This window comes from Cheilinus undulatus, linkage group 8 (genome assembly GCF_018320785.1).
Source record: "Cheilinus undulatus linkage group 8, ASM1832078v1, whole genome shotgun sequence".
Taxonomy (NCBI): Eukaryota; Metazoa; Chordata; class Actinopteri; order Labriformes; family Labridae; genus Cheilinus; species Cheilinus undulatus.
In genome coordinates, this window is record NC_054872.1 from 2199498 (window position 1) to 2226294 (window position 26797).

Sequence of the window (26797 nt, forward strand, 5' to 3'; positions counted from 1 at the left end):
AGATTCCCAGTTTTAAATTCTGAGTCATATTTTGACATTTTCAACTCCTAATTTTGACTTTTCAATCACATATTTTGACTTTTAAACTCATTATTTCAATTTTTTCTCATATTTTAACATTTTAAATGAATATTTTTTTACTTTTGATATCATATTTTGACCTTTTAGACTCCTAATTTTGAATTTAAGTCATTTTTTAAATTTTTAAATCATCATTTTAATTCTAGCTCATATTTTTACATTGTAAATTCCTAACTTTGGCTTTTTAATCCCATATTTTGAACTATCAGACTCGCAGTTTAAACTTTAAAGTCATATTTTGACTTTTTACTGCATGATTTCAAATTTGATCTCATATTTTGACCTTTCAAACTCATGATTTCAACTTTCTCCACATTTCTCTTTAAAACATTTTTTCTATTTTTGATATCATGTTCTAATCATTTGAACTAATAAGTTGGACTCAGATTTGACCCTTTAAACTTATCATTTTAAATTTTTTGAATTTCCATATGATTAATCATCAGTGCTGTGTTTTTTTTTTCATATTTTATTCCTGGTGAAAATGAGGTTGACAGTACTGGTTAAATGTTGACCCTGTTAGGCTCTCAGGTTCAACCTAAATCCAGAATCTGGCCCCTGCTGTGATTGAGTTTGACACCCCTGCTATAATCCCTATATCCCTGCTATAAAATAAGAATGCATGACAATGAATTTATGTAGAACCACATCCCTGATGCATTTAGACAGGGAACATCATGTTTAAAAAACTGTTATTGAAGACAAATATTATATTAACAATGTCCTGTTATTAGAACTATGATCAGAGCAACAGGTAAAATCTCATTTATAACATAGAGCTGATAATAACTTTGGCAAAATGTTTGAACAAAACTGAAGCCTTATACGGTCATACAGAGGTTTTCCTCTTTATGCCCTTATATGGGCATACAGAGGTTTTTGTTTATGCTAGTTAGGAAAAATGCTCTTGCTTCCAGCTTAGGAGGACATGACATTTATTAATCTAGGAAAAGATTGAAGAAAATGATATTGTTTCATCATTTGAATTCAGCCAGGGCTCTGAGTGAGAATCTTAAAGCTTCAGGCAGGTGGATATTTACTCTTACTGTCTTTTCAGATGTCTGCCAACAGGAAAATGAACCCTCAAGTATCACTTCCGGAACCACAATTTGCCAAAGGTTCCTATGAGCTCCCTGACAAATATCAGTTCCTGAAAACTTTGGGTGAAGGCGTCTATGGAAAAGTGCTGAAGTGTCGCAGAAAAGACGACCAAACCCAAGGGGCCATAAAGGTCCCGAAAATGAGATTTTGCTGCAAACGGGAGGTAAGAGTCTTCATCCATGTTAAAGTTGAGAATGTTAAAGTTAGAGTTAATGCATTATATTAGAATCAATGATTGTAAGGCCAAATTTGTCAACATCTGTGCTGGCCTATAATCGACACAAATGCAGAGTTTGTCAAAGGCTAGGGCAGTGGTTTTCAAACTTTTTTTGCCCAAGGCACACCAAAGGTTACGCCAAAATCTTAAGGTGCACCATATTCATATTGACTTAAAATAGACTCTTTAAACAATGTTACAGTCAAGGTGGCCCATTAGGGGGTAAAAAGGGGAGAGCTTTCTGGAGTCCAGCTTACCGGGGGATCATGGAGTTCAGCAAAACCATCATCCATTGTTAAGCTGAACTGTGATAACCAATCTATTTAACCCAAATAATAAAAACTCATTTATTTATGCTATTGTAAGATATAGATAGAAAATAAAATAGATACCCAGACAACTTTAATTCAGAAGAACTGAATAATTGTGGAAAAAAGACAACAAATTGGGCAAACAGTGGCCAAACGTGGGCAAGGACTGGCAAAAATTGTAACTTTTTTTAATATGGCAAATTTTGGCAAAAAGTAAGACAAAAACTGTCCACAAGGTGGCAAAAATTGGTTAAAAGTGATGCAAAAACATGGCAAAATTGGGCAAAAACTGGTGAAACATTGTAAAAAATGGGCAAAAATTGGCCAAACAATGGGTTAACAGTGGCAAAAACTTGCTGAAAGTGTCAATAAGGCAAAAAGACTTGGCAAAGGTAGTAAAAATGGCTTAAAAGTGATGGAAAAATGTGGCAAAGATGGGCAAATAAGTGGCCGACAAAGGCAATAATAGGTGAAGTTGGCACAATGTTGCAATAATAGGTTCAAAGTTGAAAAAAGGTGGTAGAAAAAGATTAAAAGTTATTTAAAAATTATAAAGATGACCCGACTTTAGCAAAATTGGCTAAAAAGTGGCCAGACAATGGGTTAAAGTGGCAAAAACTAGTGAAAATGTCAAAAAGGTGGCAATAATGGGTGACCAGTGGCAAAAAAGTTAGTAAAAATGGGTTAAAACTGATGAAAATTATGGAAAATAGGTTAAAAATAAATAAAATTAAATTTAAAAAAAGGAAAAAAAAGGGGCCAAAAGAAAGCAAATTGATGAAATCTGGCATAATGTGGCAAAAATGGGTTAAAAGTAGCAAAAGAAAGTGGTAAAAAAATGATTAAAAAAAAGTTGCAAACAACTGGTAAAAAGAGTTTAAAAATGATGATAAATCATACTAATATCTGGACATTTTTTGCCAAAATTTTCATCACTGTTTACCACCTTTTAGCAACTTTAACCCTTTTTTATCACTTTTCTGCCACTTGTAACCTAGTTTGCCACCTTTTTGACACTTTCAACTTGTTTTGACACTTTTAAAAAATTTTAGCCCCTTATACCACTTGTTAACCATTTTTGACTTTGTCTTGCCACTTTTTGCCCGATTTTGCCGTGTTCTATCAGCACTTTAACCACTTTTTGCCACCTTTCAGGCATCTTTTGCCCACTTTTGCCACCTCCAGTTAGCTGGGCCCCAGAAACCACTCCTCTTTATCCCCCTTTATGGGCCACCTTGACTGTTATATTATTTAAAAAGTCTGTTTTATACTGATATGAACATGGTGTGCCTTGAGATTTTGGCTTTAACCTTAGGTGTGCTTTGGGTGATAAAAGGTTTGGGAACCACTGCCCTAGAGTACAGATGGATCAAACTTGGCACAAGTTTAGCACTTAATTTGGAGGATGTTTGTCTGACGTTTCTCTGCCATTGAAGTGTTTTCCCTTCACTCTCTGACTTTTCTACATAGAAAGTTAACTGCTTGTCGTTTTTCTCCAGGCAAGAGTTCTCACAATGCTGACGGAGGAAGGACTTGACCAGTTTAACATCATCAAGCTCCACGAATGTTACACCACAAGTCGTGGCGAGGCCCTGGTTTTAGAGAGTCTGGACATCAGCCTATTCGACCTCCTCATCGACTTTGGACTGGCGAGTGAGGCCTCTACAGTTACGCCAGGCATGGTGATACAGAATGTTAGTTCAAGGTAAGCTTCCAGAACATTCTGATGATACAGCACACTTTAGGAGGAGAATCCATGTTTGTTTAGGCTCTGAGGCCAGTTCATCTGAGTACGGGGTCTTTAGATGATGTGGACTAGGACAACAGAGGTCCACTCCTAGCTTCTTCTGGGCTATAGAAGAAGAAAATATGAAAGATAATTTTCTCAATTCCTTAAAAATCTTACATTAAAATTATGGATAAAAAGTCTTAAATATGAGATTGTAAGCTATAAATACGACATAAAAAGGGAAAATTATAAGATTAAATGCCCAACTTCATCTTAAAATTTTGAAATTTTCTCATACTTATGACTATCTCAAAATGTTTATTTTTTTCTAATTATTTACTTTTTTCACATATTTATGACTTAAATCCCATTAATTGGGCTTTTTATATCATAATTGTTAAGTTTTTTATCTCCTAGTTATGACTTCAAATCTCATAAATTGGACTTTTATTCCTATTTTGGATTTTTTTTGTCTTATTTAAATGACTTTATAACTCATTATTTAAGCTTTTAATCTCACAATTTTTTTTGTGTTTTTTTTTCTTGTAGTTACATCTTTAAATCTCATGAATTTTGCATTATTACATCAGCAGTCATAATCATGAATTTCTATTTCATAGTCTTTTTTTTTTTTTATCTTATTGTGACTTTTGACTTACTCATATCTCAGAATTTAAGTTTATGATTCTCTTCAGTGCTTAGGGGTAGAAAGGGTAAATAGGGTAATTTTTTTTCCTCTTTTCTGAGCTGCCTGGGTATTAGCTGACCTGTGTACAGTGGTGGTTCTCAGAATTGTCTTTTTTAATGGTGCAACTTTACTGCAAACATAAATGAGTGTTGCAAACATGGACTAAGATGACTTTTCTGGTTTTTATGAACATATGTTCTTGAATTATGACGGTGTCACTGACTCTGATGCTTTTCTGCACCAATCAGGGCTCCAGAGGTGTTTTTAGGACTGCCAATCACAGAGGCCATCGACATGTGGGCTTTGGGCTGCGTGATGTTTACTATGCTCTTTGTCAGGCTGCTGATAGTAACGCAGAATGAAGCTAGAGCAGTAAGTCATTTCTTCGTGCCAACAGATCGAACATTTAAATCAGTGGTACTCAGCGTGTGGCTCATTTGTGAAGATTTGTGGCTCTTTTATGTCTTCATTTGGAATATTATTCCCCCAGAAAACCTTAAAAAGGAAAATTTTACTGCAGAAATTATCCATTGCAAGTCATTAATCAGTTTGTTTCCCACACTTACACAGTAGGTTTAATTGTCAACCTCTATTTTTGACTGTATATTTCCATTGCCCTTACTTGCTTTTTTTGCCACTTTCATTCAATTTTTACTGCTTTTAGCTCATTTTTGACACTTTTATCCAGCTTTTTGCCCCTTTTTTCATCTTTTTTTGTCACTTTTCACCCATTTAAGCTGCCTTTTGCAATTAAATGCCACTAATTTCCCTTACTGAGCACTGTGACCTCCTCACTCCCCTCCGCCTTATTCCGTTTTTTTCCCTTTCATTCATTTTAATTCCCTTTTATTCCCTTTTATTCTTTTTTAATATGTTTTACTCCCATTTATTCCATGTTATTCCACGTTATTCTGTGTTATTCCATAGTATTCCTGTGCCGGTAGAACAGGCGTATGTCGTAGAGCTGGGTTGGCAGACTCCACAAGTTTCTCCGTGCTGATTGGCCATCATGGCATGAGTGATTTGCCAGAGTTCTGATTTTTCAACTCTCTCAAACAAGCACGTGATGCAAACGATGCGTCGCCTGCGGTGCAAATTCGCCTAATTTGCACTAAAAATCCACTCAATTCATGCGACAGATTCACAGTGTTAGCGTCTCCTTGGGTCTTTTCATTGACTCTCATGAAATAAGTGGTGTGAATGATTTTACAAGCATCTGATGTGAACACAACATTAGACTTTGAAGGATGATAACAAAGACCTAACCCTCCTGTGTCATAAACAGCTCCGGGTGAAGAACAACGATGATGCTGCAGAGTACCAGCAGTACATCGAGCTCCTGAAGGCCATGCTGACGATGAGTGCGAGCGAGAGGATTACTCCCCAAGAAGTCCTCGAACACCCCTTTATCACCCAGATCTCTCAGTGCTCCCAGTAAGTGTCCGTTCTGTTTGCATAGCAAAGACATCAGCAATAGCTTGTCTGTAGAAGAGCTCCAGACAGGGGGCAGGAAGTGAATTCTGCATACAGAAACACTATAAAGCCTCAGTTTTAGCTGTCTATGACTGTGCTGACTGTCTCTAAATGTATAGACACATCCAGGCTTGAAGTTTAGAAAGCTCACAGAGGAACAGACGTGGCTTAAAAACCTCTCTCTAACTTGGAGGAGCAGAGGCGATCAGCACCCCTGTGTAATCTGGTTCCTCTAAGCCGAAGTTACTCAACTCTGCTCAACCAAAGAGCCAAACTGTTGGAAAATACCTTAGCAAGATCCACAATTTAAGTGGTGAAACATGGCAGAAAGTGTTAAAGTGGCTATAGAAATAAGTAAAAGGTATCAAAAATGGTCAAAAAGGGGCATAATTTGTATTAAATGGCAAAAACCTAGGTAAAAAGTGGCAAAAATGGGGAAAAAGTGATTGAAAAAAATCAGTTACAGGTGAAAAAAATGGTCAAAAAAGCAGCAAATACATAGCAAAAATTTGTAAAAAGGGACTAAAATGGGCAAAAAGTGGCAAAAATGGGTATAAAGGGGCAAAATGGGTAGAAAATGGCCAAAATGTGCGCAAAGTGACTTAAATGGACATAAAGCAGCAAAAACTGGGAAAGACTGTGTAAAAAGCAGCTACAGTGGGAAAAATAGTTGCAAAAATGGGTAAAAAAAAATAATTACACGTGGCAAAAGTGTGTGGGAAAAGCAGCAAAAACATAACAAAAATGTGTGAAAAGTGACTAAAATAGACAAAAAGCACCAAAAATGGAAGAAAATGGGTAAAAAGTGGCTAAATGGGGAGAAAGGGGCAAAATGGGTGAAAACTGAAAAAAATCAGTTACAGGGGGCAAAAATGGTAAAAAAAAAAAAAAAAGTGGCAAAAATGGGTGAAAGGGGACAAAATTGGCATAGAATAGCAAAAACTGGGTGAAAAATTTTCAAAAAAGAGTTACGGGTGGCAATAATGTTCGCAAAGCAAATGACACAGCAGAAAAATGAGGGGAAAATGACTAAAATGAGCAAAAAGTGGCAACAAATGGAAAGAAAATTGCCATTTAATGGCAAAAGGCAGCTTAAATAGGTGAAAAGCAGCAAAAATTGATTTAAAGTTGCAAAAAAATGGAAATTAGAGGCAAAATTGCAAATAAGGGTAATGGAATTTCTATAGAGATAAAAACTTGGTTGGCAATTAAAGGCTACTGTGTAAGTGTGGGAAATAAGCAGATTAATGTTACCTGCAATGCATCAATTCTTCTGTCAAAGTTTCTTTTTTTTAAGGTTTTTGGGGGACTAATATATCAAATTAAGATATAAAAGAGCCACAGATCATCACAAAAGAGCCATGTGTCGAGTATCACTGGTCTAAGCAGTCCAGTTTGGTTCAGTACACGGTAAACTCTGATCCGGCTTGTGTTCTCATAGCCTCCCTCTGTCTCTTTTCTGAGATCTGAATCATTGGGCTCAGCTCAGTACTAAGAGCCGGTCTGTTTGCTTTATTTGGTACCAGTTTGGCTTTTTAAATGAAAAAGGGAGACTGTCCATTTAAAAAAGACGGCTTATTCTTGAAAGACCCATTATTCCTCAGTTTCTCTCCCACCAGGTTTAAAAGCTCAATAGCATAGCAGCGTTTCCTTTAAGAGTATATGTATGATAAAACAAGGGAGAAAAGCTGTTAAAGAGGCACAGCTATCTTTTAGTTCAGTCCTAGACTCTTCTGTCTTCTGGCCTCCCTTCATCCACCCACAGTAGGAGGTCTGCAGGACTGAGCCATTAGTGATCTGGATCACCTCCATGCCGGGTAGATTGGTAACCCAGCGGGGCTTTAAAAGTGTGGTGATAATAGCTAATGGATGTAGAAATGTTCTGATGATAACTGCAGCATGCAGGTTCTCTTCTGATCGCCTTTATTCCTAACCACTGATCTTCACTTCCTGTCCCCCCATCTGACCCTTATGGGGGTCACTTGACTGCCAACAACTTACCAAACGAGACAACATTTCGGAAATAAATTCAGGATGTACTATTGTGCTGGTAAAGTAAATCATGCTGATGTGTGAATACATGATGACCGTGTTAGTAAAACTCAGCTGCTTCGAACAAACACGAAGCTCCGCCCACCACTGCTGTTCCTAAGTCTTTTAAATGAACGCCTCTCTCTCTAAAAGGTGTATTTACTAAGCAGTAAATCAGTATTTTGGTTTTATGGATAAATCTCACAATGAGGGAGAAAAGCTGTTCAAACAGTGGTTCTCTGATTGGTGAATACACTGAATAACCTCTGACTTCACCTTTATATATGTACATAAAACACATTATAAGGAAATGCTGGCAATGTTTTTGCACAACTAAGGACTGTCTGTCTGAGTTGTCTGGACCTTTGATGCTTAAAACCATGAAATTAGCCGATATTGGGTGAATTGAGTTTTGGTGTTTACCTGGTTTCAGTTAGTTTGGGCCGTGTGTTATGCCCATCAGAGATGTGATTTTTGGAGGATATTGCCCAGCCAAGATCAGAGAGCTTCTTCTGTCCTCTTAATAAAAGTAACAGTGATTAAACTCATCTTGTGTTTGTGTTTAGTTTGAACCCTGAGAAAATGGAGACAGTCCCACCACTAGAAGACGGCAACGAGAAGAAGAAGAACCCCTTTCAGCAGTTTTGGTCCTGGATTAAGAGGACGTTCAGCTGTCGTGTGGACGATCTCTAGGACAAAGGTAAAAGGTGAAGCTCTGTGAGGGTTTTCTGCAGCAGCATAATCAGTGTGGGGAAACGTCATTGAGTATATTACTCCTCCATACTGAACTGGGTTCAGCAGCTGTTTGCTTCAGTTTCAAGATTAGATTACATCAGATCAAATCACATCAGATCAGATAAGATCAAATCATATCAGATTAGATTAGATCACATCAGATTAGATCAGATCCAATCAGATCAGGCTAGATTAGATTAGATTAGATTAGATTAGATTAGATTAGATTAGATTAGATCAGATCAGATTATTTCAGATCAGATCAGATTGGATTATATAAAATCAGATTAGATCAGATTAGATTAGATCAGATCAGATCAGGTTAGATTAGGTCAGATCAGATTATTTCAGATCAGATCAGTTTAGATTATATCAGATTAGATTAGATCAGATTAGACTATGTCAGATCAGATCAGATTAGATTAAATTAGATCAGGTCAGATTAGGTTAGATAAGATCAAATCAGATTATTTCAGATCAGATTAGATTATATTAGATCAGATTAGATTGGATCAGATCAGATTTTTTCAGATCAGATTAGATTATATCAGAACAGATTAGATTAAATTAGATCAGATCAGATTAGATTAGATTAGATCAGATCACATTATTTCAGATCAGATTAGATTATATCGGATCAGATTATATTAGATTAGATCAAATCAGGTTATTTCAGATCAGATCAGATTAGATTAAATTAGATCAGATCAGATTAGATGAGACTCAGAAGAACAGTATTTAACAGCGGTACCTCATATAATTCTCGACACTGCTGCGGTAAGCCTCACAGAGCTTCAGAGGGCAGCACGGTGGTCCGGTGGTGGTTAGCGCCGCGGTCTCACAGCAGGAACACGTCCTGTCTGTGTGGAGTTTGCATGTCCTCCCCGTGACTGTGTGGGTTTCCCACAGGATGCTCCGGTTTCCTCCCACTTTCCAAAAACATGCTGCTGCAGGTAAATTGGTCACTCTAAATCCCCCCTTGTCTAACTAATAAAATGAAATGAAAAATAAGATAACTCGTGAGTTTTTGTTTGACTGAATTAACTTGTCTATGGCATATCCACTCCTTTTCATCGAGATGAGAACCTGCCATGACTGTTCTGCTGGGTGCTTGGTTTGCTGGCTGTTCTTTCTCAGGCGGTCTGGTGAGGCTGTTGGAGAACACTGTGGAACCTCTGAAGTCTTAAACATGTTGAAATGTCTATTTCATAAATGTACATAGAAATAAAGAAATCAAGAGATATCTGTGTTTACTGCCTGGTTTAATATCATTTTGGTCTGAAGAGTTCACGTCTTTAGACACACTCCAGATGTCTCCTCAGTCTCTGCTGCTGTCCTGTCAAAATAAAGGCAAAAAGCCCAAAAACAGTCTTACAAACCATACTTCTCTTTGTGCTTTAAATATATTTAAGGATTTATCAGTGTCAGTGGGGTCCTAAAACATGTTAAAAGTTAATAAAGCTAAACTGGAGTCCTTTAAAAAGGGTTAAAGTCTTAAATGCAAGATTTTAAGGTCTTGATTAAAAGCCTGATTAAAAAACAGCATATACACAACCACGTTCACATGTCAGTGCCACAGATGAGCAGGAAACATGGAGCTCAGTAAATACAGTCATTAAATACAACAGCAGAAATACGTTAGAGTAGGACATACCTGACACAGTCTCTCTGAGCGGCCGCAGCGTGGAGGCTCACATGAGTTTGACGACTGTTAGTTTTCCTTAAGGGTACATGATAGCGCCACCCTGAGGGCATTAGAATAGAATCAGATGAGAGAATGTGGTCTGGCTTTCTGGACCATACGGACCCTCCAGCTCAAGTCCTTCAACTGGACTCCAATAATCCTGGAGCAGACTTCAATGATGTGGTTCAGACTGTTTCAGATAATCCATTAAATCAGTAATCTTGCAAAGCAGATGGATACGCCCATTTCTGTGTTTCTCACTGGCAAATCCATCTTGCAAAGCTCCCGTCTGAACCATTTGGGCCCAGTTAGAAAGTGACAGGACCAATCAGCGACGAGGGGCAGTACTTTCAGGCCTGGCAGTCGTGATGTAAGCAAGCAGCAACAAGAGGCCTGCGCAATTATAGCGGAAGAGATTAGCATGGATTCTGCTAAAGCGCCAGTTTTATCAGAACTTGTCGACGTTTCTTTGTTAAAAGCAGAACAAAGAACAGCAGTGAGTTGTTTTCTTTTCAAAAACAAAAACGACAAAAGTCGTGTACTGGCATGTCTACAGCCACCATTGTTCGCGTTATTCCTCGGTAGCTGCACACGCGCACCTTGTCAGCGGCTACATCACATGTTTTGTTGCTCTGATTGGTCCGTAAAGATGTGACAGACAGAATGTTCATCCAATCACACTCCGAGTTTTTTTTTTTCAAATCCTCTGCCCTTTCCCAAATGCTTAGTATTGAAGGTTTTCCAGGTGGATGTGTGAAACAAATCCATCTGGCGTGTCAGGTTACTAAATCAAGCAGATTAAAGGAAATGTCAGAAAACTTCAATAAAAAATGGTATAGGTGGATAAAATGGCCTCATAAACGCTGAAATAGTACTCCTAGACATCCTAGACATATGTATGAGTCAACAATCTGTACCCCTGGAACATGCTAGCTTCAGGAATTTAGCAACTCTGAAATAAACCACCAGTTCCCGAGTTTTTGTGACGTTCAGGTTGAGGAAGTTGGAGTCTAATTCTTTGTTGCATACCTGGTCATTAAAGCCGATTCTGACTCTGAAATGAAGGATTTTCTGGCTATGTGAGGTAATGAAAGAACTCCACTTTAACAGGAGAAGTCATGTTTTAAAAGATGTGGACATTTCAGAAATTCTGTGTGTTGTTCCTTTAAACCAAGCGACCTGACTCCCTCCGTTGTGTTTGCTCTCCTCAGGCCATGCTGGATGTAGCTGCTAATGAAGGCTGGCTGGTGACGGCCATCAGCATCTGTAACCTGGTTCAGATGATCGTTCAGGGCCGCTGGCTGCACGACTCCTCGCTGCTGACGCTACCACACATTGAACAGCAAGACCTCTACCTGTTCAGGTAAACAGCCTGATCAGCTTCAGATCTCATCTTATTCAAACCAAAGTGCTGAATGTCTTCTTAACTCTGTGTATCTGTGCTTTCTTTGCTTTCATTTTTAATGCACAATGCAAACTCTACAGGCAGCTGTTGTTGTTGTTCAAGCTGCCACTATGCAATAGCACATGTTACCAGTTACCATTGATTACCAGCTTGCAGTTCTATTAAACCACACCTACTGCCTTGATCTCCTCAAATGACACTGAGGGGTCCAGTCTTTTCTGAAAGCGATCAAGCGTATCGGCTTGAACCTTTGCAAGACAGATCTGCTTAATGACAGACAAGGTTAATTTAAAGAAATACTCAAGCTCAGCATCTTCTGCCTCCAGACTGGTGATAGCCGAGGCCGTTGTGTTTCAGGGTTGTCTGCCCCTTTCTGTGCCATTCTTGTGATCACATCTAAAGACCACTCTGAGGGATTTCCTTCAAACTTGGCACAAATATCGCCTCTGATTCAGATGGCCTGACCACACTTTGGAGGTCAAAGGTCGAGACATTGGGCCTCTTCAAATTTGCACTAATGTCCATTTTGACTCAAAGATGACGATGAGATTGCAGAGTACATGGTCAAGGTCCCTGTGTCCTCATAATAATTCAAGAATGCATCAAAGAATGTTTGTCAAACCTTTACTCAGACTAAGGGGGTTGGATTTTGGAGGTCACAGGTCACTGAGAAATTCAGGTCTTTTTTTTTTTTTTTTAATTTCTCTAGACTAGTGGTTCTAAACTGGTCTGGGGTCAGCACTCATCAACGCCTTCCTAATAGCAATTTCTGACCCAAATTTATTAAAATTTTCCACAATAACCAAATATTTTGATAAAAAATGGGATCGTTTGATCTGGAGAGGGAATGAAGGACGTGCCAGAAGACTCCAGAACATTCCCCTTGTTGTCTTTAAACCATTTCTGTGTAGCTTTCTCTGTATGCCTCGGCTCATTGTCTTACTGGAAAATAAATCTCCTCTAAGCCGTAGTTCTCTGTCAGACTGAATAAGACTCTCCTCCAGGATTCATTCTACCCTCTACTTTTACAAGCCTTCCAGAGCCGGCTGCTGAGAAGCATCCCCACAGCATGATGCTGCTGAGAAGCATCCCCACAGCATGATGCTGCCACCACCGTGCTTCACAGTGGGGATGGTGTGTTTGTGGTGATGTCAGTGTTTGGTGGTCAGAAAGCTCCATTCTGGTCTCATCAGACCAAAGAACTTTCTTCCTCTTGACCATGGAGTCTCCCATGTGCCTTTTGGTGAACTCTAGTCCAGATTGAATCTGAGTTTTCTTCAACAGTGTCTTTCTCTTTGCCACTCTCCCATAAAGCTCTGACTGGTGAAGAACCCGGCCAACAGTTGTTTTCTGCAGAGTCTCTCCCATCTCAGCTGCTGAAGCCTGGAACTCCTTCAGAGTAGTCATAGGTGTCTTGGTGGCCTCTCTCACTCTCCTTCTTGCACGCTTACTCAGTTTGTGAGAACAGTCTGATCTTGGCAGATTCACATGTGCCATATTCCTTCATTTCTTCATGATGGATGAAACCTAAGGTTTGAAGACACAACGACCTTGCCCTTTTACCTCAAAAATCAACACAACTAAAATGTAATGTCTCTGGCTCTGCAGCGGCAGAAAAAGGACACCTGACTTGTTTATAGCCAGTAAAAATGTTCTCTTTCTCCAGATAGACATTACCATGCAAATAAAGGTGCAAATACACAGAGACGTACATCAAGTTAATGTTCAAACAGCCGGAGTATTTTTGTGCACACACCACACGGACTTCCAAACACCTGCAGTGTTGAATAATTTTGTGCAAACTCAATAAAAATGGTAAGAGAGGCTCCACAGTCCTGTGGTTACAAACAGCAGGAGGTGCTGGAGTGGGATTTGTTCCGATGCTGATTTAAAAATCTCTCTTCTTCCTTTGCTCTACAGGAAATGGGCAAACAGGAAGGGGAGGAGTGACGCAGGCAGCTTCAGCGGACCAATCGAAGGGCTTCCTGAGCTGATGGCTGCCTGTGGGGGAAAGGAAAACGTTTTCACGTCCATCATCGGCAAAGAGCTGCAGGCAAATCAAATCGCACAGGTAAGAGGGAAGAAGGTCGGTTTACTTCACAAATGAGCTGAATAGCATTAAAATGTGCTTGAATATGAATTTATTATAAACATTATCTTCATAATGGGCTTCTTCCCACATTTAGTGCACAGATGAACACCCTTATGATGAGCAGTCGTCACACCGTGCTCCCAGATACCTCCAGGAGCCCCAATTATCCCTCCATTGATGGGGTTTACAGCTCCAATTTAAGTGCTAATTGCAGCAGTAATGAGAGTGTCCGGGCACTGCAGCAGGCCCTGTGGCTTCACCCAATCAGTGTTCTCGCTTTCTTCCTTCCCCACCTTTACTCCCCCGCCGCCCCCCCACCTCCCCCGCGGTGCAGTGGCCTCTCTAATTAAATAATTAGATGTGCAGCAGCGCTCCTGTCTGACTCGCTCAGGGAGAGTAATCCTCACATAAATAGGTTTTGCTGGGTGAATCAGAGAGGCTTTTCTCCTCACACAGACACATACCCTGGCCCACCGCTCTTTTTTCTCTCTCTGCCTTCCTCTTTTTATGCCGTCTTCATGCTGGAGCTTTAGCTTTGAACCAAATGTTAAATCCTCCATAAAAACACTTAAGAGGCAGCTAAGACTTACTGTACACTGGCTGAGTGATCTGTCCATCTAACTGACCTCCACTTAGACCTCTTTATCTTCTGTTCTTTATCAGCCCCAATTTCATATCCCATCAGACCATAGCTTCATCTCCACCATGCACTTTGGTTCAGTTCTGTTCCTTACTGAATGCAATCGTTGTTGATCTGGTGTGATTTATGTAAACTTCTATAAGGTTCTGTTTTCTTTACTTGGTCTTTTTGGTCATTTAACTATTCATACATTCATCTTGCTTCACTGCACACATACTCTGATAGTCCAGGTTGTTCAGATGATGTTCTGTAAGATCAGGATCCTCTTATTAAAGAGTCTATGATCATGGATCAATGAAGATCTTTTTCATTGTTCTTTACTATTTATTAACCACCCCTTTTTTCAGGCCTGGTCCTTCCTGAGTCACCTCCCAGTGCTGGAGGTGTCGATGAGCGTGAAGGGCTGGTGGGAGGACAGCCAGGAGCAGACGGAGCGTCGTCTTCCAGGATCCGGAGCCAACCTGAGGGAGGAGAGCAGCTGGTTGGACATCCACGCCGATCAGGAGTACGTCCTGCAGGTTTCTCTGAGACGCATCAACATGGGACAGCAGAGGGTCAGTAAACTTAACACCAACACTCTTTTCTACTTTTATAGTAGGACACATGTACTCAGAACCAGGCAGCCTGCATAGGTGGCTGGGGCCACCAGATACACCCAAAGAATGGACCCCTGATAAACCCAGAGAATGGACCCCTGATAAACCCAGAGAATGGACCCCTGATAAACCCAGAGAATGGACCCCTGATAAACCCAGAGAATGGACCCCTGATAAACCCAGAGAATGGGCCCCTGATAAACCCAGAGAATGGACCCCTGATAAACCCAGAGAATGGACCCCTGATAAACCCAGAAAATGGACCCCTCATACACACAGAGAATGGACCCCTGATAAACCCAGAGAATGGACCCCTGATAACCCTAGAAAATGGACCCCTGATAAACCCAGAGAATGGACCCCTGATAAACCCAGAGAATGGCCCCTGATAACCCTAGAAAATGGACCCCTGATAAATCCAGAGAATGGCCCCTGATAACCCCAGAGAATGGACCCCTGATAAATCCAAAGAATGGCCCCTGATAACCCCAGAGAATGGACCCCTGATAAATCCAGAGAATGGCCCCTGATAAATCCAGAGAATGGCCCCTGATAACCCCAGAGAATGGACCCCTGATAAATCCAGAGAATGGCCCCTGATAACCCCAGAGAATGGACCCCTGATAAATCCAGAGAATGGACCCCTGATAAACCCAGAGAATGGACCCCTGATAAACCCAAAGAATGGACCCTTGATAAATCCAGAGAATGGCCCCTGATAACCCCAGAGAATGGACCCCTGATAAATCCAGAGAATGGCCCCTGATAACCCCAGAGAATGGACCCCTGATAAACCCAGAGAATGGCCCCTGATAACCCCAGAGAATGGACTCCTGATAAATCCAGAGTATGGGCCCTGATAACCCCAGAGAATGGACCCCTGATAAACCCAGAGAATGGCCCCTGATAAGCCTAGAGAATGGACCCCTCATACACACAGAGAATGGGCCCTGATAACCCTAGAGAATGGACCCCTCATACACACAGAGAATGGCCCCTGATAACCCTAGAGAATGGACCCCTGATAAACCCAGAGAATGGGCCCCTGATAAACCCAGAGAATGGACCCCTGATAAACCCAGAGAATGGACCCCTCATACACACAGAGAATGGACCCCTGATAAACCCAGAGAATGGACCCCTCATACACACAGAGAATGGGCCCCTGATACATCCAGAGAACGGACCCTGATATATCCAGAGAATGGCCCCTAATAAACCCAGAGAATGGACCCCTGATAAACCCAGAGAATGGACCCCTGATAAACCCAGAGAATGGACCCCTGATAAACCCAGAGAATGGACCTCTGATAAACCCAAAGAATGGACCCCTGATAAACCCAGAGAATGGACCCCTGATAAACCCAGAGAATGGACCCCTGATAAGCCCAGAGAATGGACCTCTGATAAACCCAAAGAATGGACCCTTGATAAATCCAGAGAATGGCCCCTGATAACCCCAGAGAATGGACCCCTGATAAATCCAGAGAATGGCCCCTGATAACCCCAGAGAATGGACCCCTGATAAACCCAGAGAATGGCCCCTGATAACCCCAGAGAATGGACTCCTGATAAATCCAGAGTATGGCCCCTGATAACCCCAGAGAATGGACCCCTGATAAACCCAGAGAATGGCCCCTGATAAGCCTAGAGAATGGACCCCTCATACACACAGAGAATGGGCCCTGATAACCCTAGAGAATGGACCCCTGATAAACCCAGAGAATGGCCCCTGATAACCCTAGAGAATGGACCCCTCATACACACAGAGAATGGCCCCTGATAACCCTAGAGAATGGACCCCTGATAAACCCAGAGAATGGCCCCTGATAACCCTAGAGAATGGACCCCTGATAAACCCAGAGAATGGCCCCTGATAACCCTAGAGAATGGACCCCTGATAAACCCAGAGAATGGCCCCTGATAACCCTAGAGAATGGACCCCTGATAAACCCAGAGAATGGCCCCTGATAACCCTAGAGAATGGACCCCTGATAAACCCAGAGAATGGACCCCTGATAAACCCAGAGAATGGACCTCTGATAAACCCAAAGAATGGACCCTTGATAAATCCAGAGAATGGCCCCTGATAACCCCAGAGAATGGACCCCTGATAAATCCAGAGAATGGCCCCTGATAACCCCAGAGAATGGACCCCTGATAAACCCAGAGAATGGCCCCTGATAACCCCAGAGAATGGACTCCTGATAAATCCAGAGTATGGCCCCTGATAACCCCAGAGAATGGACCCCTGATAAACCCAGAGAATGGCCCCTGATAAGCCTAGAGAATGGACCCCTCATACACACAGAGAATGGGCCCTGATAACCCTAGAGAATGGACCCCTGATAAACCCAGAGAATGGCCCCTGATAACCCTAGAGAATGGACCCCTCATACACACAGAGAATGGCCCCTGATAACCCTAGAGAATGGACCCCTGATAAACCCAGAGAATGGCCCCTGATAACCCTAGAGAATGGACCCCTGATAAACCCAGAGAATGGCCCCTGATAACCCTAGAGAATGGACCCCTGATAAACCCAGAGAATGGCCCCTGATAACCCTAGAGAATGGACCCCTGATAAACCCAGAGAATGGCCCCTGATAACCCTAGAGAATGGACCCCTCATACACACAGAGAATGGCCCCTGATAACCCTAGAGAATGGACCCCTGATAAACCCAGAGAATGGACCCCTGATAAATCCAGAGATTGGCCCCTGATAACCCCAGAGTATGGTCCCTCCCCAGTAGTGATTTATTGATGATATCAATAATGTGCATGTGTTGGATCAGTAGCATTGGTGCCAGCATCCTGGCTAACAGTTTCCTCAAGTTGGAGCTGAAACAGTCTACCTATTATTGGGTTTGCATCTTGACAATGTTTTGTTGTGCTACTTTTTAACCCCTTATCACCACTTTTACCATTAATTATTGCCACTACTTTTTGCCTCTTTTAACCTACCTTTTTTGCTTTTTGTCCTTTGTGCCACTTTTTGTCTCCTGTTATCCCTTTTGCCCATTTGAACACTTGTTTGACTGTTTTAACCCATTTTTTCCACACCTAACCCATTTTTGCAGCTTCATAGTTTAGTGCAGTTTGTCATCGTAAGCCCAGATCTTCTTTTCACAGCTGATATCAGTCCAGCCTCACTCTCTGTGATGGCAATCAGTCTCTTTTAGAGATCTGGATTATAGTCTTTTGGCTCCTCAATGTCTCTTTATTTGGTCAGAAAACATCAGAAATAATGGCAGAGAGGGAAGAGAGGGAACTGGTTGTGAAATGGGAACCAGCACCTGTCATTCAACACATCATTGTTCCATCTTTTAGCCCACAAGGTTGATCAGCATTTCCATCAAAAGCATGATCTTGACAGAAGGAGGGAGAAAAGCTGTTAAAAGGGCACAGATTCATGGCACTGCCTGTAGGAGCAACTGTTGGAGGAAGGAACTAACCAGCATCACTTTTAAAGAAGGGTATAAATAGAAAAAAAAAAATAAATGAGTAGTTTAAAACATGAATAAACCAATAGAAATGGAGGCATAGGACTGTTAGTAGCTAGGTCTGGATTGGAAAGAACCACAGCCTTGACCCTGGTGTGTATTCTCATATATTTCTAACTCCATCTCTGTTTTATTTGCCCTATATTAGGAAAAAACATGCTACAGAAAGCCCTTTTTCCTGTTTATAAGCAGTCCTTCCACTCAGAGAGACCAATCCCATCCTCTATCTTCTCCAGTGTCGTTCTGTGGTGTCTTTGCACGTTGGCTGCAGATGCAGACATGTCTTAAAGATATACTGATCCTCAGATGTTGCAGACACTTAAAGGGTCCTCTGGTGATTTAGTAGTGAACTTTTGCTCAGTTTTAGGACTGCTTTGAACCGTTGCTGTGAAACGTAACAGTTTAGGACTCTTTCTGAATCTCTTCTATGAATGATTAGGCATAAAGAGTTGAAGAAACCTGCTCAGATATTCTACTAAACAGAAGAATCTATCCTTTATCAGATATAGAACTACTCAATGTAACACTGTTTCAAAGAAAGCTGGAGCATAAGTTGTGCAGAGAAGTTCAGATCCATCAATAATTGTACAATCTAACTTTGTGATTGCTGAACCAGCATTTGTGATCACAGCTCTGGTTTCACTGGGAGGTTTACTAGATAGACTGTTCATGGATTAAACAAACCTACCCACCATGGTCTCTAACCGCTTTGTACGTCTCCTTCCTCAGAGGAAACAGGACAGTAAGGCCCAGGCTCCTCGCTTCCCCAAGGTGAAGGATGAAGGCTGGTTCCTGGTAGTTGGCGAGGTCGATCGCAGGGAGCTGCTCGCCGTCAAACGAGTCGGCTACGTACGCAACCGCATGTCTGTTTCTGTCGCCTTTTACACGCCAGAGAAAACAGGAAGGTAAGCTATTTTTTCCGTGCCCCGTCTGTGGTTACGGACCATAATAGACAGGGAATGATAAATGGGGAGCCATATTTGCCTTGTTGTAGCACATATGCACATCAACGTGGGTGGGACATGTTTACAATGTGTGTCCTGATTACCCTGAGGAAGACCACAAGCTTAAATACTCCTGTTCTCCAAAGATCTACTATTAGTGAAGCTTTCTGTCACAGGAAAGATAAACACAGTTTGAGTACGCTTCTGGTTTGTGCTTTCCAAATTAAAAGCCCAATTTAGCATTTTGTAGAGAAACTCCTTTCGTTTGTAGAGAATGCTTTTATTTTGAATAGTTCCTGACACACTTCCACTATACATTGAATGAAGTTGCTTATAGGGGGTTTATTGAGGTAAAACTTATGAAGAATGACAGGGCTTTGACAGCAGGGAGATGTGGCTGACACGCAGCAAACACCCACCTTGTGTGAAAGCTGCAGACAGGCACAACACATACAAGCAGCAAAGCACGCAGCCAGTCTGAAATGGGGTTTCTTTCTAAATGGAAGCATCAAATACTGCAGTCATGCTGTCCCTGCCTCCATTCAATGTTATTTCTAGCCTGTGGATTTCTGTTTCCCTTGCAAAAGACATGACATGTAGCATTTTTATTTGAATTCAGACAAACAGAACCTTTTTGGCCCAGTGATGGCACAAGTTATAGCATTTTTCAAACAACAGTATAGCTATGGAGGGTGGTCATGTGGCATCACAGCATTGTATTTACAATAATAAAAAAAAAAAAATATATATATATATATATATATATATTAATAATAATAATAATAATAAAAAATGTAATAGTAATATAATAATAAAAGTAATAAAAATAATGATAAAGAAAATAATAAATAAATAAATAAATAAATAAAATAAAAATGTATTATAATATTAATGATTAAGAAAATAATAATAATGATTAAATAATAATAATAATAATAATAATAATAATAATAAAAGTAATAATAGTAATAAAACAATGATAAAGAAAATAATAATAATAAATATTATTATTATTATTTTAAAAAAATAAGCAATAATAATAATGATTGAGAAAAATATAATAATAATGATTAAAAAATGATAATAATAATCATGTAATAATAATAATAATAATAATAATCATTGTTTTTATGATTATAATGATTATAATAATCATGAAAATTGTTTTACTATTGTTACTCACTGTTTTTATTAATATGTCTAATATTATGAATAATAATAATTGATATTTTTCTTAATAGTATTAATCATTACTGTTAATATTAGCATTGATACTAATTAGTTATGATTATTGTTATTATTTTTTAAACTGGTATTAGACTTGAACTAGATGAAGCAAGACAGCCAGGGTATGTAGGTCTGGTTTTGATAGAGACTACTGAACCTGACCTGGTTTAACAACCACAGGGTGATCTTTTTAAACTAAAGTAAAAGAAGTGAACAGGAAACAGGAAGAAATCTGATGTATGGTTTGGTATTAACTAAGTTAATTCAGTTTTACCTCTACCCCTGATGAACCAGACTGATGGTTGCTTTGCCCCCTCTGTTTATGACTCCAGATAAATGTCAGCGCAAGATTATTATAGTTAAATAAAACTAACTGAATAACTAAAACTAAAATCCAAAAATCATTTTAGTTGACTGAAAATACATAAAAACTAAGCTTTACCAAAAAAATGAAAACTAATTGAAACTGTAAAAAAATGGAGACAAAATCTCCTTAGTTTTAGTCTTTGACACAACCAGACTGACTGGCACCTACACCAGAGTCTGGGGAGTGGAAAATTGCCTGATCTGATTGGTTCAGACTTTACATGGTGGTAGTTTTATGTCTGGAGTTTTATTCAAACATCGTAATTAAGTAAATAAAATGATAAGTGAAGAGTAGCCTGTTTTAATATGTTTTTAAAAATGTATGATACTCACTCAGCCCTGACATCTATCCGTAAAAAAACTAAAGCTAACTCTAAAACTAATAAGAACTAAACTAAACTATCAAACCAGCAGTCAAAACTAATAGAAACTAAACTAAACTAACCAGCAGTCAAAACTAATAAAAACTAAACTGAAATCAAACACAGAAAGTGAAAATGAAATAAAAATAAAAACTAATGAAAAATCCCAAACTATTATAACCTTGTGTCAGTGGTCCACTGCGTCTGTAGGAAACAGTCCTGATCTCTGTTCAGTCTGAATATCCTTGATTTAAGCAGATATTAGCCCGTTTCCACTCCACAAGCTCTATCTGTTAAATATTCTGTCTGACTCTCCTGGTGCCTTGTCATCTCCCTGCTCTGATGAACCACAGGAATGATAGACGCTGTCTGCTATCATCCTTAAAACAGAGAAACCAGGACAGTTTTATTTTTATATGGTTATATTTATAGAAGGGAACATGGAGTGCCACAAGAATCAATATTAGGTCCACTCCTTTTTATTCTTCATGTAAATAATTTTGTAAATTCATATGTTATTGAGAGGGTTGAATTTAAAACATTTCTAAGGGTTCACATCGATGAATTCCTGAATTTTCAGAGACACATTGATGAACTGACAAAGAAATGATCTAAATATGTCAGCCTGTTTTTCAAACTAAGATATTTTCTCTGCACAGGTCCCTGTGAGCCACACTTAAACTGTTGCAATGTTATATGAAGTAATACAGATCCTAGTTATTTTGGTAGATTACAAGTCCTGCAAAAGAAAGTTATACAAGTGATATCATGGTGTATGCTCCCTCTGACCCTCTGTTTTTAACCTCAGACTTGTGAAGCTTACTGAATATAACGTTCTTTTGTTTTTAATGCTTGTACAGTATTTAATGTAGTCTGTAGACTCAATTATAGACTTGTGTGATCATAATCCAATAGTGTTCTTTCTCGTGCACATAATACAAGGGACATACAACTCCTAATAGCTCAGAAACGTAAGCTGAAATGTACAAGTTTTAGTGTGGCCTGCAGAGATCTGCAAATCTGGAATGAGCTTGAAACAACAATAAAAATGTCACCATCTTTGTCTTCAAAAGAAGCCTGAAACAACAGCTGCTACTAAAATATGCTCAACCCTAAACCTCCAAGGATCTCTGACCATGACTTAGCAGCTTCCTATTATGAAAAATAAACTCACATTGATTTACACTGCTATTTTCTAAGTGCCATTGTCTACATGTACTTCATCAGTGTCATATCTAGGATCTTTAGAGTAAATCTAAGGATGTTTTAGATTGTTGAAGTAATATTAGAAATGGTGGTTGAATTTGTAAATGGTATATCATGGATTATGGATGTTGTTTGTTTAATGATGGTGCCCATCTGCAAGCTGTACAAGGTCTAAGAGGCAGTGCTGGATCAGGATTATGTCAGACCAGACATGAGCAGGGTAGGTCTAAGAGATGGTGCTGGATCAGGAGTTGAGTAGAAGGACCCAGAAGTATTTTAGTGTCACCTGTTAGAATTCGCTCTGTGATAATGAAAATAACTTAACTTTTGCTTCTTTTCATTTCGCTTATTATTCTATGGTAGTGGTAGACAACGGGCGGCCCGCGGGCCAAAATTGGCCCACCGCCAATTATACCTGGCCCACCAGATGACATTGATTAAAGAACTGATTAAAAAAAATAATAATACATATATTTGCTATCACAAAAATGACAATTCCACACAGATTTCAGAACATTTATTCAAAAGTCGTGACAAAATATGATAAAATAAAATAAAGCAGCATCTGCTTGACTTCAGACGCACACTAGCTTGAGGTAGAAACTTAACTGGCACATGTGTGCGCTGAGAAAAAGGAGAAAAAAGGAAAAATCGCTCTCTGTGTGGCACTGTAACAGACAAAGTGCAACATCTGTTTCATTGAATTAAAGCAAATAACAAGCTTGGCTCAAAGATCAAATAAATAAATAATGACAGCCTGTATCAAATTCATTGATTTTAAATAAATAACTTTATTAAATTACATTTTTGTACAAGATATAAAAGTATAGATGAGAAAAAATGTGTTTTTTATTAGGAAAGACAGGTTTTGCCTGATGAAGATGTAATTTCGGCCCACCAGACTCGGTCAGAAAAGAATTTGGCCCGAGGCCAAACTTAGTTGCTGACCCCTGTTCCATGGGCCATCCTTTTCTAAAGGAGAGAGTAAAAGACGACCCACAGTTCTTTGCGTCGGCTTCATTTAGAGTGAATGTCATGGCTGACTCTCAGACCTGTTTCTTCCTGCTCTTGTTCTAACTGCAGATCCATCTGCCTCCTCTTTAGGTGCATCTACACACTGTACCTGATGAGTGACAGCTACATGGGTCTGGACCAGCAGTACGACATCCACCTGAACGTGATGCCCGCCAGCATCGCTGCCCAGGTCAACACGGAGGTGTCCGACTCAGTGACTGAGCTCAGCCTCAGCTGAACTACAGAGACAGAATAAAGATTTCAGACCATCTGATTTAGACCTCTTTTCTCTTTCAGATCAGACTGAGCTTGAATTTTCTGTCAACTTAACCAACTTTCTCAGTTCTCTTCATGTTGCTGGTATTAAAGCTGCTATCAGAGCAAAACGAAGAGCCTTTATTCCTTTTCTGATTTAACTTTGGATGTCGCAGCTGGATTTGACCTGAGTCAGAGCAGGTTTAAGAATACTTTTCTGTCCTCTACAGGAGTTTTACGGAGGAAGACCACACCGACACGTCTGTTTGTGGTGTGAATCTCCTCTGGTTATTCGCAGAGGCTGTGGCTTGATGCCTTAAAACACTCAAGAGCATTTACATGCAGTTAGAAGTTACATAATGTAGACTAAAACTGGACTATTGAAATGCATGTTACATGTTAGTCTAAATGAAGCAGTCTCTAATATCAACTAGAATTTTTAGCTCACCATCATCTTTATGGAAAAGGGTGTTTCTCTAGATTTAAATGACTAAATTTTCTTGTTTCCAATGTTTGTTTGTTTGCTTGATGGTTGTATGCTTGCTTGTTTGTTAGCTTGTTTGCTTGATTGTTTTCTTGTTTGTTTGATTGTTTGTAAAGTCAGATATGTGATTTAGTGTTAGTGCAGGATCAGGCTGCTGGATTTGGTTAAATGATCCTGTTCTCACTGTTCTGGTTTATGATCACAGAAACAGACATTTGGTTTAACTGAGAGAAGACGATGATGGTTTTTGGTTTAAAAAACAAAAACAAAAAAAAAAAAGGAAAAATCATGAAGTCTGTAATTTCAGGCCTGAAGCAGGAAACAGTGTGTTGTCTCCTCCACGCCTTCACATCAGTCTCTACAAATCCAGGACCCGTTATTCTCCTGATGTGATCCTGAAACACCAAACACCTCTGTCTGTTCTGTATCAGTGGGGATGCTGAGCATCTATGGCTCTTTGTGTCAGCCATTTTTATTCTTCCGTGCTGCCTATCTACTCCTTCAGACTTTGTAGTATCAATGCCGTTCAAACTTAAAAACATTTCAGCTTCTTCCCAGGATGATTGCTATGACTTTTCACGTTTCTAACTTTTGTGCATTCATTATCGCAGAAACCTCTGCTATCAATGTGACAAGGACTTCATGTGATAAACTTGGGGAGTGCACTTTTAACAACATAGAATCCAAGATGCGGCGAGCCACTCCAATCATCCATTCCCACACTCCTCCCATATGGGAAGAGTGTGGTGGATTGAAGTCCCATGTGCAGCCTTGATCTCTGAGGTAAGATTGGAGCAATGCATTTTCTGGAGTGATTCCAAGTTCTTTGCAGGTGCCAACAAAGTTTGTCCCACGGTCTGAACGAAACAGTTTTGCTGGCCCTCTGATTGCAGAAAATCGTCTTAGTGCGTTTATGAAGCTTGATGTTGACAAAGATTCAACCACCTCCATATGTACAGCTCTTGTAACCAAACATGTAAATATAACAACCCAGCGCTTACTTTCTGAGAGGCCTCCTCTGGTACGACGAGCACACACTGTCCATGGGCCAAACACATCTAGCCCAACATGTGTGAATAAAGCTTGGGTAAGGCGATCAGCAGGTAAGTCAGACTTTTTTTGGCTTTTCATGTCACCACGCAGCCTCTGACAAGTCACACACTTGTGTATGATGCTTGACACCAACTTCTTCCCTCCAATGATCCACAATCCAGCAGATCTGATGACCCCTTCAGTGATGTGCCTGCCCTGGTGAGCAACTTTTTCATGGTAGTGTCGCACCAGCACTGTGGCAATGTGGTTGTTTTTTGGGATGATTATTGGATGTTTCTCTTCCCAAGAGAGTGAAGCTAATGACATCCGACCACCAATCCTCACCAAACCTTCTGTGTCCAAGATGGGATCCAACTTTCTGAGAGGACTGTGTTTTGAAACAGTCTCCCCTTTGGATATAGTCTTTATTTCTTCCGTGAGTGTTTCTTGCTGTACACTGCGGATGATAAGTGTCCTTGCCTGCACAAGCTCATCTGCTTTTTGCAAACTCCATCCAGATCCTTAGAAAAGGATCTGACTTTCTGGACAAGTTTGGCTATGCCACAGGTAAGTGACTTCCAACTGGAAAAGCGTTCGAATCTATGAGAACCAAACTGGGTCTCAGATGCCCTTGTTGCAAAGGTTTCAACTAGGGGATGTACATCTGCATCTACATATGGTTCCACAAGCTCAAACTCTGTTGGCTGAGGTGGTACATTTCCATCCTTTTTTTTTGTGGAAGGAAGGACCTGAAAACCAGTTTGTACTTTTCAGTTGTGCAGCTTGGATTGGACGTGTTCCATGGTCTGCTGGATTGTCTTCTGTGTTGATGAAGTGCCACTGTTCGGGATGCGTAGACTTCCTAATGCGGGCAACTCTGTTGGCAACGTACACATAGAACCTCCGGTTGGTGTTGTAAATGTAGCCCAACACGACTCTGCTGTCTGTGTAGAACTGCGCAGTGTGGATTTCAATATCTAGCTCATCCACCAACATGTCAGCTAGCTCGACTGCCAACACAGCTTCACACAGCTCTAGACAAGGCACTGTATGGGTGTGTCATGGTGCTAATTTGGATTTTCCCATGCAGAATCCAACGTGAACATGACCTTCACCATCGACTGCTCTAAGATAGGCCACTGCCGAGATGGCCACAATGGATGCGTCAGAAAAGACACATAGTTCCCTGTGCTGAGTGGAGAGCAAGGATATAGGTAGGTATGTTCTTGGAATCTGAAGCTGTTCAAGTGCCATAAGCGAGTTTCTCCAAGTCTTCCACAGTGTCTCTTTTTCTGCAGGTAATGGAGCATCCCATTCACAGTTCTCTGTACACAACTCTCTGACTAGAGCTTTGCCTTGCACTGTTATTGGGGCCACGAAACCCAAAGGGTCAAACAGGCTGTTGTCGGTCGAGAGGACACCCCTGCGAGTGAATGGTTTCTCATCTTGGTGGACAATGAACGTGAAGCTGTCCCTTTGTAGATTCCAATTCAGTCCCAAACTTCTCTGTAAGGGCAGAGGATCGGCTCCAAACTCTAGGTTTCTCAGTTCTTTAGCACATTCCTCTGGTGGAAATGCCTCCATGACTGCCGTGTGATTAGAAGCTATTTTATGCAGTC

The 26797-nt window shown here is 40.3% G+C and overlaps 1 protein-coding gene across 3 annotated transcripts in view; it reads left to right on the forward strand.

Annotated features, from left to right (window-relative positions):
- Positions 1-23703, forward strand: part of ascc3 (activating signal cointegrator 1 complex subunit 3) — a 251624-nt gene extending 227921 nt beyond the window's left edge. For all 3 annotated transcript variants that reach the window (XM_041793322.1, XM_041793323.1, XM_041793324.1), the window contains exons 38-42: positions 11262-11413; positions 13376-13526; positions 14535-14741; positions 19018-19193; positions 23498-23703. In XM_041793322.1, coding sequence (XP_041649256.1) covers positions 11262-11413; positions 13376-13526; positions 14535-14741; positions 19018-19193; positions 23498-23645 — 834 coding nt within the window. In that variant the 3' untranslated portion in view covers positions 23646-23703. The remainder of the gene's footprint in view (positions 1-11261; positions 11414-13375; positions 13527-14534; positions 14742-19017; positions 19194-23497) is intronic.
- Positions 23704-26797: the final 3094 nt, after the last annotated feature.